Source organism: Eurytemora carolleeae, unplaced genomic scaffold (genome assembly GCF_000591075.1).
Source record: "Eurytemora carolleeae unplaced genomic scaffold, Eaff_2.0 scaffold1172, whole genome shotgun sequence".
NCBI classification, from domain to species: domain Eukaryota; kingdom Metazoa; phylum Arthropoda; class Copepoda; order Calanoida; family Temoridae; genus Eurytemora; species Eurytemora carolleeae.
Window position 1 is genome coordinate 78,707 of NW_019397480.1, and position 14,114 is coordinate 92,820.

General features: G+C 34.2%; 3 protein-coding genes across 3 annotated transcripts; all 3 read right to left on the minus strand.

Annotated features, from left to right (window-relative positions):
- Positions 1-629: 629 nt before the first annotated feature.
- LOC111714516 (CDP-diacylglycerol--glycerol-3-phosphate 3-phosphatidyltransferase, mitochondrial) lies at positions 630-6,858 on the minus strand. The gene is made up of 13 exons (XM_023489652.1): positions 6,698-6,858; positions 6,161-6,235; positions 5,640-5,695; positions 4,873-4,956; positions 4,808-4,831; positions 4,102-4,133; positions 3,360-3,664; positions 3,150-3,233; positions 2,767-2,853; positions 2,142-2,207; positions 1,961-2,076; positions 1,759-1,802; positions 630-730 (listed from the first exon to the last, which is right to left on the minus strand). Exons 1-13 carry the CDS (start codon positions 6,833-6,835, stop codon positions 651-653), a joined length of 1,191 nt encoding a protein of 396 aa, XP_023345420.1. The 5' UTR covers positions 6,836-6,858; the 3' UTR covers positions 630-650.
- Positions 6,859-6,865: 7 nt separating this feature from the next.
- LOC111714522 (34 kDa spicule matrix protein) lies at positions 6,866-8,079 on the minus strand. Its single transcript, XM_023489657.1, has 3 exons — positions 7,953-8,079; positions 7,382-7,525; positions 6,866-7,167 (listed from the first exon to the last, which is right to left on the minus strand). The coding sequence occupies exons 2-3, from the start codon at positions 7,518-7,520 to the stop codon at positions 6,935-6,937; spliced, it is 372 nt and encodes a 123-aa protein (XP_023345425.1). The 5' UTR covers positions 7,521-7,525; positions 7,953-8,079; the 3' UTR covers positions 6,866-6,934.
- Positions 8,080-9,715: 1,636 nt separating this feature from the next.
- On the minus strand, positions 9,716-11,725 carry LOC111714517 (nucleoporin p58/p45). Its single transcript, XM_023489653.1, has 4 exons — positions 11,618-11,725; positions 11,275-11,383; positions 10,599-10,643; positions 9,716-9,871 (listed from the first exon to the last, which is right to left on the minus strand). The coding sequence occupies exons 1-4, from the start codon at positions 11,659-11,661 to the stop codon at positions 9,731-9,733; spliced, it is 339 nt and encodes a 112-aa protein (XP_023345421.1). The 5' UTR covers positions 11,662-11,725; the 3' UTR covers positions 9,716-9,730.
- Positions 11,726-14,114: the final 2,389 nt, after the last annotated feature.

Sequence of the window (14,114 nt, forward strand, 5' to 3'; positions counted from 1 at the left end):
GGATTTGAGACGCGGCTCAAATTCCTTAAATTCGGACTCAGTACGATTTTTAATTGTGCCCTGCAATTTGTTATTTCAATATTTTGCTATTTGTAAACTTTGAATTTGCACAGATAAGTTCGCCAGCTAAAGATAAAGTTTTGCACTATTATTGCACACAATTGCGAATGTAAAACCGTATTTTGAAAAATGTTCCTTTTATGCATATATTTTCTGCCAGGCTAAAAAATTTGGCATAGTGTAAGAAAAGCAAAGATTTAAAAATTTTGAATCAATGCAGAAACAAAAATGAATAAAAATAAAACTTGCAAAAAAACTTGGCAGCAATTGCTAAGATGTCACACAAAAAATTCTTCTTTTTTTCAAAATAAGCCGAACTGGATGATGCACGAACAAAAAGAAGAAAATGAAGATTTAGAAAAACAGAAATGTCAAAATTTGCAGCTGCTATCATCTAATTTATAGAATTTTGTTAAAATATATATCTATGAAAAAATAAATATCTTTTATATTGCAAACTAACTAATACAGAAATAAAAACGAACAAAAAACGAACCAAAACGAACTAAAAACAAACCAAAAACGAACCAAAAATGAAGCGAAACCAAACCAATACAGAACAAAAAAACGAGCCTAAAACCACCAAACGATTAAGACCTGTATCCAAAGTTTGGAGAACCGACCATTGTCATACAAGGCAGAGAACTCTGTGGAGGATAATACCATAATCCTAGAACAAATTCAACAAAATAAAATAAAAATGTTATTATTATCAATCATAGCATCTCTATACTGGACTGTAACCGAGATGGAATAGCCCAGGGGACTGTTAGTCTACAGTAGGGTGTGGAGATGTTTTGTCATTGGTCTAGCCCATCCCATGCCATGTTGGTACACAATAAACTTGTGTTTATTGATATTTTTATTATTATCCTGGAATAAAATTCAACAAAGAACAAAAAAAGAAATGTAAAAAAGAGAATAAGTAAAAGAAAAAAAAGATTATACTAAAATAATAAGAGATTACACTTACAGAAAAACGAGTTGCCATTTAAAAAACAAGAAAACTTTTTCTATATTATTCACAAGTATATGAGTTCTTGCCTTATTTTACTGAGAGAGGACAAGCAAGAACCTTCCAATTATTATGATTTATTAAAATAACCACTGCTTCTTATACTAAATAATCATTTAGAATTCCGACATGGCCGTATCATGGCAATAAATGATACCTAACATGACCTGACATGACCTCACATAACAGCCATGACCCATCACAGTCGTACCTACCCCAAGATTAATTGACCCCGTTAAACCTCAAATGAACCAGAATGACCAAACATAGCCTTACATTATGGGGAATGACCTATGATTGCCTCTGCAGTCAGCAAGGGCTAACATGACCCAGTTTGGCGTGACCTAAAATGACCTTATATGATCTAGTATGACCTTTTATGACCTTGAATGAAGTTTTATGACCTAGAATCACCTTTTATGACCAAAAATGACTGCATATGACCTAATATAACCCCATATGACCTAAAATGACCGTATATGACCAAGAATGACCTTATTTGACCTAAAATGACCTTATATGACCTAAAATGACCTTATGACTTAGAACGACCATATATGACCTAGAATGACCGTATATGACATAAAATGACCCTATATGACCTAGAATGACCTTATATGACCTAGAATAACCTTATATGACCTAGAATGATATTATATGCTCTTTCAAAGTTAAAAATTCACCTTTCGCATGAAATGTCCAGCCATCCCTCTGATATTCATGCATTCTAACCAAACCAAATAAATTCAAAATAATCCAATGATTCATGTGGAAAAAATTGAATTTTTAAATATAAAGTATTAAAAAAGCGGATAAATATTACCACCAACTGAACTCAAATCAAACCTCAATATTTAAGCATAATTAACCTATGTGCTGGTTTTCCTGATTCTATGCTGCATATCCCTATCTCCCACCAGTGTATAGAACGTACTAGCAATGTGTGTGTATGCATGCGGTATTCCTCCTGCCGCGCCTCTAGCACCAAGAAATCCGTTTGCCTAAATCAAGAAAATGCGCGAACAGTCGCTTTTTGAACATATTTGGTTTGGTTTTCAGAACTCACCTTGGGATGCGCCATTATGAGATCAAAGTTTGATTTAGATTTATGTAAAATCTCGTGCAGATACTCCTTATTACAAGATCAAGATCAATTTAAAAATAAGGAACAACTGATTTGCAAAAAAGTGAAAGTCAGCATGTTTAAAGGGACTGAAAGCGTAATTTCAAGTGACCCTTTGTAAAAAGATGGCAAAGACCGATTCAATTAAAGCTTTGTCTGATCGATAAGATATCATGGTTTATAATTTTAAAACCTGATTATTTTCAATTGTGGTATCTCTACAAAAATGACTTTGGGCATTTCTAATGTAGGAAACCAAGTAGAAATTAACAGAATTACACACTTTCAAACCTGGAAAAACAACAATATCTTCACATTATTGATTAGATAAAGTTTTCAATGGTATTAGTATTAGAAAAAGATCATAAAATACCCTCAATGTGGGATCCTCAGACCGCCGTCCGAGTAAGGGTCTCAGTCAGGTGCTGATTCCCCCACCAGTTTAATCGGGCACCCTAATCTCATTCCCCCGTTGTTATGAATCTGGAATTGCCATCTTATATCAGAGTCACTTGAAATAACGCTAACAGTCCCTTTCATAAAAGAAAGTTAACTGATCTATATGTTCCTGTGTAAGATTGAAATATCCGGAACCAAAAACAAATCGTCCATCTTGTTCCCCACTTCGTAGAATACTAACTGTCACTTCACTATCCTTTAAAGCAATCAATCAATCAGTCAATCAATCAACGATTGAACTAATGAATACATGAATGACTGATTAAATGAATAACTGAATGAATAAATGAATGAATAAATGAACAAAAGGATGAAGTAATAAATAAAAGGATGAATGAAGGATGAATGAAAGAATTAATGAAATTATGAATCAATGAATTTATGAAGCAATCAATGAATCAATCAACCAAAAATTGCGAAATATTAAACAGAGTAGCTCAACTAATGTGAAAAAAACATCAAATTTAAGATTCAAGAAAGGTAAAAAAAAACCTGTGTCACGTCCAAAGGACCCATTTGTACTGTAGGGAAGATCCAAGTATCAAAATTATTCAAATCTTCTTCAGAAATCTTATTCTAAATCAATTAGTTCTTGAAGTGAATAATGCGGAATCAGAATCTAAATTTCGTTTTCTCCCAAATACAAAAAGAAGCAAAATGTTAAAATGGACAACTTTTTTGATATAATTTCAAAGTTTTTACCTTAATTTTCTCCTCTTCCAAGAAAGCCTTGATAATATTATTACTCTCCGTTTTAAACTCTGCTAAACTAGACTCGAACGGATGACTGGGAAAATCCTCCGACATTTTAAATGTCTGTTCTTCGTTCATTTGCAAAGAAAATTCGGAGATTTTCTGGACAAACTTGTCGTAAAAATCCGCCAGTTTTTCACAATTCTCCACAAGGATATATCTGTCCTGACGGTTTGTAAAATAGTCGTTGCTCAGATTTGCTCCACTGATTATCACAGAGTCGTCAAAAATGTAAATTTTACAATGCTGCAAACCTGAAAAGAAAAAAAACTTTTTGACGAGGTTTTTCCTGGTGAAATAGGAAGACGACAGTCAGACTCAATTTATGATTTTAAATAGTCAAATGAAAATTAAATAATAATAAGTGAAACACACAGTTCTGCCGTATTATTCACAACCCTATTTCTATTTGTCTTCTAACAACATCAGATACACATAAGATTGCTTCAAATGAAATCAAGTTTAAAAATGTAAGGGAACCAAATAACTTAAATGTCGTCTTCCTATTACAAAATTTAATGGGTCCAACTTTAGCCTTTTTTTCGAACATAACCCCTAACAAACCCAAAAATCGAACAAATTAATAACTAATTTTTTAGAGAAGATTTGAGATCATTATTTCTCTAGATTCAGCTTTCAACAGAAAAAATCTGATTTAGAAAAATAAACGAAAATAGAAAAAACGTTGTACCTATTGTCTCATTCCATCTTGCAGGCATAAATCTAAAAAAAATTATACAAATCAATTAAGATAAAAAAGATTAAAATAAGATAATGCACATAATCGATGGTGTTGATGAGTTGTTTATAATACTTTTAATAAACTGTTTTTTAAAATGGAAAGGGGGTATAGAGTTAATAATACTTTAAATAAACTGTTCACTAAAATGAAAAGGGGGTAGAGGAAGTTTATAATACTTTAAATAAACTGTTCTTTAAAATGGAAAGGGGGTATAGGTAGTTAATAATACTATAAATAAACTGTTCACTAAAATGGAAAGGGGGTATAGGTAGTTAATAATACTTTAAATAAACTGTTCTTTAAAATGGAAAGGGGGTACAGGAAGTTTATAATACTTGAAATAAACTGGAAAGGGGGTAAAGGTAGATACCTAAGCACTGTAGCAGGTAGCTAAAGACAGGTACAATGATTAATAATACTACCCCTTGTTACCGAAAATCGGAAAAATGCAAAATGTCTGATATCAGATTGAAATGTAGTCCGTTAAAACCATTCCAAAATTATGTCAGGAAAAAGAAGAATTTCAGCATCGTGCGTGCACAAGGTAAGATGATTTCAGCAGCGTGCGTGCACAAGGTAAGATGATTTCATATTAATATTGTTTCTACCTTTTATATAGTCCTCTAAGATGATTTCATATTAATGTTATTTCTACCTTTTATAAAGTCCTCTAAGATGATTTCATATTAATATTATTTCTACCTTTTATAAAGTCACAACCTGACTAGGTTTGCAAGTAGGCTGGCTGATGACTCCTGGCCGGTCATTCTAGTTCCTCTACACCAATCCAGCAGTACATTTATCCTGTACAGTGTACAGTAGAGTACGGAACATTTATCCTGTACAGTGTACAGTAGAGTACAGTACATTTATCCTGTACAGTGTACAGTGTACAGTGTACAGTAGGGTACAGTACATTTATCCTGTACATTGAACAGTAGAGTACAGTAAATTTATCCTTTTCATTGTGCAGTAGAGTACAGTACATTTATCCTGTACATTGTACCCTAGAGTAGAGTATATTTATCCTGTACATTGTACAGTAGAGTACAGTACATCAATCCTGTACATTGTCCTCCCCATTCCCTACTTTCCCCCAGGAGTTTATGTGATGACCTTTCATGTTTCAATACATCATGTACCATGAGTTCAACGATCTGAAGTTTCAGATCTGGAAGTCCGGCTTTGGACTAGGACAGGTTAGTACTACCACACTTACGTGGTGGCAGCGGTGGGATAGATCTTGATGCTCGATATGTTGATGTGGATGGCGATTCAAATTGCAATAGATCGTGTACTATGAGTTGAAGTAAATTCCAATTATAAAGTTTATATTTCCCACATCCCTTTAGTTTTATGAAAAAACGAATGTTTAAAAAATGAATATTTCTATTCCATCCTGTAGAGGAGTTGTTCTCCGGGCTAGGCGTGCCAAAAGTTCACTATTATATATATTTACTTCAACTTTTTTCATACACAGTACATACCTTAAATTCTTATTTCCATCAACATTTTCTTGTATCCCTTGAAGCAAAGCTTTCTCCTGCAGTCCAAGTTTAAAATTAATTTTTAAGACTTTTGCAGAATTACAAAAAAAAACATTAAGATACGATAAAAATTTATAAATTATATAAATGAGTTTAACTATGTTTGCACACAGTATAACTCCAGCTGGTTATCCAAAAAAGTTGAGCCGTTGGATCCGTAAAATGTTGGCTTCCTGGATCCGGATCCGCAAATACATGCGGATCCAAGGATCCGGATCCAAGGGGCAAAAAAACATCAATCAAAACCAAAAATGTTGCTTTACAAACAAACAAATTTCTTCCAAGAATATCTCATCGGTAGAATTCTATAAATGTGACGATCTGAAGGTTAAATTTAGATTTCTGTCTTAAACATATAATTTTAAAAAGGACTATGAACATAATTTCAAGTGACCCTCCATTTCAGATGACAATAGGGAGGAGTGAAGGGTGGGATAGCAGAACTATAAATAAACTGGTTCCTTGTTTCCAGTTCCAAGATAGAGGGAGGAGAGAACTATTCTTCTTTGACTAGTTCTTGACCGAGTCAACAGCTCCTGGAAAATAAATCAAATCATGCATTGAAATGGTGGCCTCCTGCATTTCAGGGATGGCTTCATGCGATGCAGTGCTGGCCTCAAGCATGGCAGAGATGGCTTCATGCAATGCAAGGAGGGCTTCATGTATTGCATAAATGGCCTCATGCAATGCAGGGATGGCCTCATGAATTGCAGGGAGGATCTCATGAATTGCAAGGGGTCTCATGGATTGCAGGGAGGGTCTCATGAATTGCGGGGAGGGTCTCATGAATTGCAGGGAGGGTCTCAAGAATTGCAGGGAGGGTCTCTTGAATTGCAGGGCTGCAGGGAGGGTCTCATGAATTGTAGGGAGAGTCTCATGAATTGCAGTATCCAAATTAAAGCTTCCATTCATTTTCCGGATTTTAGGTTTTCAGTCAGAATTTTTTTTATATTTAGTTACAAATCTTTGGTTTTAGGAAGGGAACAGTGTTAACCTACCTGGTAGAAGTCAGCGGGCTGAACCAGCACTTTAACCTGGGAGCCCTTCACACCAAACCCCGGCAGTTCCTCGGCTAGCCAGGAAAACCGGTTCCACACTCCACCACGTGTTATCTGATCCCCGGCCATTTTCAACATGGCGTCAAACCACCATTGAATGCAGATTTATCTGAAATAAAGAAAATGTCCAACAAGTGTTCGTGGAAAAATATTTTTACTGGGATCAATTGAAGAAGGTTAGATCTTGTTCCTTTTGCTCCCAGAAGGGGGAGACGAAAAGCTTGTGCCCAGACCAGAAGTGTTCCCGCCAAATGCAGAGGTGTTTGCACCAAATCCAGAGGTGTTCCCGCCAAGTGCAGAGGTGTTCCCGCCAAATGCAGAAGTGTTCCCGCCAAATCCAGAGGTATTCCCGCCAAATCCAGAAGTGTTTCCGCCAAACCCTGTGGTATTACCAAAAAGGCTTGGGGTTCCTATAATCAGAAATATTTGAAAATTTATACAAATGAATTAAAACATTTGCTGAAAGCCTGGAAGTTGTTATGGACCATAACTTATGGTGTTGAAATGAAAAATAGAATCTTAAAATTTTCAAAATTCTTAAAAATAAATTAAAACATTTGCTGAAAGCCTGGAAGTTGTTATGGTGTTGAAATGAAAAATAGAATCTGAAAATTTTCAAAATTCCTGTTGTATTTAGACCGAATGTGGAGGTATTGGCACCGAACCCGGATGGTTTAGCACCGAAACTGGTGTTAGCGGAGAAGCTTCCAAATGCTCCAGCAGGGGCAGCACTTGTATTCAGACCCAGAGTTGGAGGACCCATTCCAGCTGAAAGAATTTTCAAATAAAATTATTTTCAAGAATCTAAAAAAATTATATAAAGGGATTTCAGCAAAAATAGTTTCCGTACTATATATTAGTTAAACTGGTTGCAATAGTTTATAACTAGTTATAACAACGGTACCCTTGAAACCTTTATCTGATCAATACTGTGGAAGATATTGTGGTTATTCTAAGTTAAAAGTGTTTAATTCCGACATTTCCTATCTGTTCACCTTTATTAGAAATGCGCAAGTCTTTTTTGTAGAGAAACCCCAATTGAAAATAATCAGTTTTCAAAATTAATAACATTGATATCTAATCAATATTTAATAAGACAAAGCTGTTAAAGGTACAAAGTTGTAAATCGGCCATTGCCATCTTTACATGGAGGGTCAATTAAAATAACACTTTGACAAATAATATTAAATCCTACCGTTGTGTTGAGGTTTGTTGGGTAGAGCAGCCCTAGCTAGTATTAGAGGATCCGAGGGGGACGAGAAGGGACTTGGTCCACTCAATAGAGGCAGAGCAGGTCCAGCCTATATTTAGAAATAAATGGACTAAGGGGAGGAAAAGGGACTAGGTCCACTCAATAGAGGCAGAGCAGGTCCAGCCTATATTTTGAAATAAATGGACTAAGGGGATGAAAAGGGACTTGGTCCACTCAATAGACGCAGGGCAGGTCTTGTCTATATTTAGAAATAAATGGACTAAGGGGAGGAAAAGGGACTTGATTTACTTAACAGAAGCAGGGCAGATCCAGCCTTTACTTATATATAAATGGACTAGGGGAAGTATAAGGGACTAGGTCCGCTCAATAGAGGCAGGGCAGGTCTTGTCTATATTTAGAAATAAATGGACTAAGGGGAGGAGAGGGAACTTGGTTCACTCAATAGAGGCAGAGAAGGTCCAGGCTTTATTTATATATAAAAATGGACTAGGGGAAGCAGAAGGGACTAGGTCCACTCAATAGAGGCAGAGCAGGTCTTGTCTATATTTAGAAATAAATTAACTAGGGGAAGGAGAACGGACTTTATCCACTCAATAGAGGCAGAGAAGGTGCCGCCAATATTTAGAAGGGGAAGGGACTTGGTCCATTCAATAGAGGCAGAGCAGGTCCAGCCTATATTTAGAAATAAATAGACTGCTTACATCAAACTAAAGACAAGTTTACGTAAGATTGAGATCTTATCAAATCAAATTTCTAATATGTCACAAGATGAACTTGTTTTCCAACTGCATCAAATCAAACCTATATGAGCTAAGAGGTCACAAAGTCGTAGCAATTATGTTTCTAGTTTATTATGTATTGTTGTAGTTTCAAGTGAACTTGTATTTAAAGAGGGCCCCAATCCATATACCAAACTCTTAAAATCTGGTCAATTATGTGGAACGAAACAAATTCTCGTTTTTCAAGTTAGAAAATTGTATTAATTCAGAAAATGTCCTTCATTGTTTCTAACAGAAATCCGCATATTTCCTTCACTGTTTCTAACAGAAATCCGCATATTTCCTTCATTGTTTCTAACAGAAATCCGCATATCACTTTTAATAGGACACACTAGAGTTGAAATTGATTAATTAAAAAATTGAAATCCATCTTCAACTTAAAATGAAAATAATTTGTTTTCAAACAATATCTGTGTATTAACCTGTATTAACCTGTGTACACTAGCGTACTGCTGTTAACATCTAGCTAGGATGCATCATCTGTGTACTAACCTGTGTACTCCTGTTTACATCTCGCTAGGATGCATCATCTGTGTACTAACCTGTGTACTCCTGTTTACATCTCGCTAGAATGCATCATCTGTGTACTAACCTGTGTACTCCTGTTTACATCTAGCTAGGATGCATCATCTGTGTATTAACATGTGTACACTAGTGTACTCCTCTTTACATCTAGCTAGGATGCATCATCTGTGTAGTAACCTGTATACACTAGTGTACTTCTGTTTACATCTAGCTAGGATGCATCATCTGTGTAGTAACCTGTATACACTAGTGTACTCCACTTTACATCTAGTTAGGATGCATCATCTGTGTAGTAACCTGTATACACTAGTGTACTGCTGTTTACATCTAGTTAGGATGCATCATCTCTGTACTAACCTATGTACACTAGTGTACTCCTGTTTACATCTAGTTAGGGTTTGATGAATAATATTTTTGTGTACTAACCTAAGTACACTAATGTACGGCTTTTTACTTCTAGCTAGGGTTAGATGAATCATATCTGTTAACTAACCTATGTACACTAATGTACTGCTGTTTACATCTAGCTAGGGTTTGATGAATACACTGGTATCTGGCAGCTAAATCAGTAAAGGCAGAATGAAGACGGTGTACAGCCTAAATTCAATTTAACGATTTTTAAAAAAGGTTAAATAAAAATTGATCCAGCAGACGAAAATAAATTGACAAATAATATTTGTACATAGCAGAGCGGCGAAACAAAAAAAATTATAGAAATATGGAATATGGAAGCATTATACAAGAAACGGTCAATCCTTGAAAGATGTAACTTAATAAAAGGATAACAATAACAATTTAGAAACAGTGATATTAAATAAATATATGACTAAACAATCATCCTTCCGTGCATATCTAGGCCAAGTCCTCTTCAAAGGTAACCACTAAAGGACGAAAATTAATTTCCAGTTGATAAATCACAAGTCTAGTGTGTACCAACATTGCGAGGACTAGGCCAATGACTACGTCACAGTATAACAGCATACTAAAAGTCAGTATTGGAAGATTTTAGAAATACCACGTTCAACGCCGGTCACTTCAGCCAGTACAAAGTAAATATTTTAGAAATACCACGTTCAACGCCAGTCACTTCAGCCAGTACACAGTAAAACCACTTTAAAAGGGTAGATAAGAAGACTGAGGAAAATTCTAAAATAATCTTGAGAAACTGAGAAGAGCACAATAATGAAAAAGTTATTGCAAGTCCGGTAGAATAACGATTTAGACAAAAAAAAAGTTAAGAAACAAGAATAAATAAAATCAAATTAATTCTGTTTTTTTTTGTGACAACCCACATCCAAACCCTAGTGAATAAGGTAAAAAAAACCTGAACTATATCTGAGCTTGTAACACGTTCTCCTGATCCCATGGTCTGAAAAAATAACAATTTAAAAAGATTAATATAAAAGAAAATATGTTTACTGGTCATTATCAAAATAAGTCTCATCTTTCTGTTTTTGTTTTACTGTAAATATTAATTTGAGTGTTATCTTTCTGTTTCCTAAATCTGGCATATCTGTTTTTATATACCTGTAGATATTGATGTGTTTCATCTATCTGTTTCTAAATACCTGTAGATACTGATGTGTTTCATCTATCTGTTTCTATATACCTGTAGATACTGATGTGTTTCATCTATCTGTTTCTAAATACCTGCAGATATTGTTGTGTTTCATCTATCTGTTTTTATATACCTGTAGATATTTATGTGTCTCATCTATCTGTTTCTATAGACCTGTAGATATTATTGTGTTTCATCTATCTGTTTTTATGTAGCTGTAGATATTGATGTGTTTCATCTATCTGTTTCTATATACCTGTAGATATTGATGTGTTTCATCTATCTGTTTCTATATACCTGTAGATATTATTGTGTTTCATCTATCTGTTTTTATATACCTGTAGATATTAATGTGTTTCATCTATCTGTTTTTATATACCTGTAGATATTATTGTGTTTCATTGTAGATATTGATGTGTTTCATCTATCTGTTTCTATATACCTGTAGATATTGATGTGTCTCATCTATCTGTTTTCTATAATCTGTCATATCTGTTTCGAATTTTGTCACCAGGTTGAGAAAATAGTCCATTGGTGCAACATTCTCATACCTAAATAAAAAAAAATTATAAAAGCTCAAAATTGTGAGGTTTTATTTCAATCTTGAAGGATAACGTTAAAGGATGTGGTAATTGTCTTTTTTAAGTAGGCATATTCATATCTTATTGTCTCGACAGATAAGGCCTTTTTCCTTTCATTTCTAAAATTTTCGCGATTTTTTATTTAAAAAAGAAAAATATTAACTTCAAATTTGATTTTTGTTTTTACAATATTTTAACACTTACTGCATACTGGGGGGAGTTTCCTTGGTTCTCTGCGCTATCTCCATATTTAACAATTCCTAAACATAACTAGATTTTGTTTAATACTAGTTTGGGAACCCAGCGTTCCTCAGGTCACTCAATACTCATACTTACTCCCACGGTTTACACAGGCTTGATCTTAAATTAATATATTAACTATTTTTCCCACTCGACCCACTCAACTTAATATCTCAAAACCAAGCTAAGAACATTCCCGTGGTACTTCCAAGTTCCCCAATCAAAATTTGAGGTAATTCGGTCAAGGGGTTCATGAGTTATGATTGGACATACAACAAAACAGACAAACAGAGGTTACAACTTTATATATATAGATACATATATTTTGCTTGTCTGTTTGTTTTATAAAAAAACATAGACAATGATCCCAGGGAAGGTTTATGGAAGTGACAGAAATAAAAATCGTCTCAAAATATTTAATTTTTGGAAAATTTGCGCAACTTTTTTATTGGTGTTATTTCAAAATGTAAATAAAGGAAGAAACAGCTCAGATGGACTGTAGACGTAATTTCTGTGAGAGTGATAAACCCATGGAACAGTTTGCCGAACTATTTAAAGAGTCTAAAACCTTAAACATTTTCAAGAACAATTACGATGATCATGTGAAAAATGTCGAGCATATATAGTGAAAAATATCAATTTTGAATCGCTTTTTATTACCGAAAATGGTATCTAAGCGAACAATATAACAATATAACAATATAACAACTAGCCTTAGTGGGCGCTTCGCGCCCATCTTCTAAATTAATTGTGAACATGTTCTCTTTGTGTACATCGTAAAACAAAACAAAAATAATTCGCGGATTTTCACAAAAAATTTCGTGGATTTTCAAAATTTTCAAAGATTTAATGAAGATCGAATTTAGTGATATTTACCAAGCTGGGAGAGTGCATCAGTTTCTTCTTTAATCTTGGTGTACATCTTCTCTGATACATGGCTTATATCTGTACTTACTGCTCGCTCCTCCTTTAATATATTGATTTATTGATTGATTGGATCAAGAATGTAAGGCAAGGAAAGTCAATTGCGGTTGTGTATACTCTGTGTACATATTGAAACCAGTTTTCTCTGGGCGGAATTTGTAAACAATAATAGATGCATCAGTGTTTGTTTAGTATCCGAGGAGGTTAAAAGCATTAAATTCTGATAATTTTGATAATTCACATAATAGTTTCCTATGACCAGAATATTTCACTGATTTTTTATGTAAATGATGGATCCAATGTCAGGTTTCGACATCCGTCTTGTGTTTACATTAGCGCCCAGAGACAGTACACTGCAGTACTAAAGATGTGTACACTTATGAAATGACTTTCCTTGCCTTACATCCTTGGATTGGATAGTTGAATTATTAATTCATTAATTGATTTATCCTATCATGTCTTTATTCGATCATTTATCCCTACAAGCCGGATTCCATAATCTGTTCTATTATTGATACTTAAATATATTTTTTATTACCTTTCAACTTATTAATTTATTCATGTCAGTCAGTCAGTCAGTTCTGATTTAATCAAATATGTAAAAATGTCTATTAACTACCTTAATAAACTTCCTGAGATCGTCCACAGTAGTATTCAGCTCTCCTGGTATAGTTTGATCTTTGCTGTTCTTGGGTTCAACTTTACTACTAGCAGCCTAGATAGATAATGTAATGAAAACAAATGTAATTTCGTCTTGAATAATACCCCCCTCCCCAATAATTTCCAAATTATGTTAGAAAGAAGTAAGATAATTTTATTTTTCTTAATTTATAAAGTTTTAATGTTCACAGGGTGTCTCAAAAAAAGTGTCATTGGAAAGCTCTTTATTTCAGTTTTTCAAGTTACTTTTTTTCCTTTCTAGGTCTGATACTTTTTTGTTACAATCACTTTTTTGTTACAATCAGTGCTTTGAGTATAAGTCAAATATCTAAAAATCTAAACAAGTGGAAAAGTTTTTGCCCAGATGGGTTAGATCAAATACTTTTGATGAAAAAGCTAGCTGAAGAATGTACCGGAGTACGGACTATAAGGGAAACCGTAGCCTTTTTTATTCATATTTTTAATACTAAGTTTATTTTTTGGCTCTAGTTCAAAAAATAATTATTGCTGAGGCCTAAAAAGAAAATATTTATACTTTGAAACAACTGAAATATAGAGCTTTCCAATGACATCAATATTGTGAAAATAGAACGAACATTATTACCTCAGTATACAACACCACCAACGAAAAGTTTTTTGGGGGGGACACTCTTTTATAGTTTATATTCCTTAAGTTATCTCTTGAAGTCATTACAGAATCGTTCTCAACATGTCTCTTAGTGTCTTCATTATATAGTCTGGACCCTTATGTCTCTGCGTGTAACCTGGTTCAGCTGGGGAACTTGACCACCCAGTCCTGGGTTAGGAGCTGTTGTGCTTCCTCCCAAGCCTGAACAAACATATTTATCAATCAATCACTAATTTATACATTGTTTCA

Coding starts and splice junctions, on each gene's coding strand:
- LOC111714516 (XM_023489652.1), bottom strand. CDS start 6,835: ATGTTGAAAATGGCCGGGGATCAGATAACACGTGGTGGAGTGTGGAAC. Junction 6,236..6,697: donor AGCCCGCTGACTTCTACCAG/GTAGGTTAACAC, acceptor TTTATTTTCCAG/GAGCTGTTGACTCGGTCAAG. Junction 2,854..3,149: donor GTCCTTTGGACGTGACACAG/GTTTTTTTTTAC, acceptor ATTGCTTTAAAG/GATAGTGAAGTGACAGTTAG.
- LOC111714517 (XM_023489653.1), bottom strand. CDS start 11,661: ATGGAGATAGCGCAGAGAACCAAGGAAACTCCCCCCAGTATGCA. Junction 11,384..11,617: donor GAAACTCCCCCCAGTATGCA/GTAAGTGTTAAA, acceptor TTTTTTATTTAG/GTATGAGAATGTTGCACCAA. Junction 9,872..10,598: donor CAAGCTCAGATATAGTTCAG/GTTTTTTTTACC, acceptor AATTGAATTTAG/GCTGTACACCGTCTTCATTC.
- LOC111714522 (XM_023489657.1), bottom strand. CDS start 7,520: ATGGGTCCTCCAACTCTGGGTCTGAATACAAGTGCTGCCCCTGCTGGA. Junction 7,168..7,381: donor ATTCGGTCTAAATACAACAG/GAATTTTGAAAA, acceptor TTCTGATTATAG/GAACCCCAAGCCTTTTTGGT.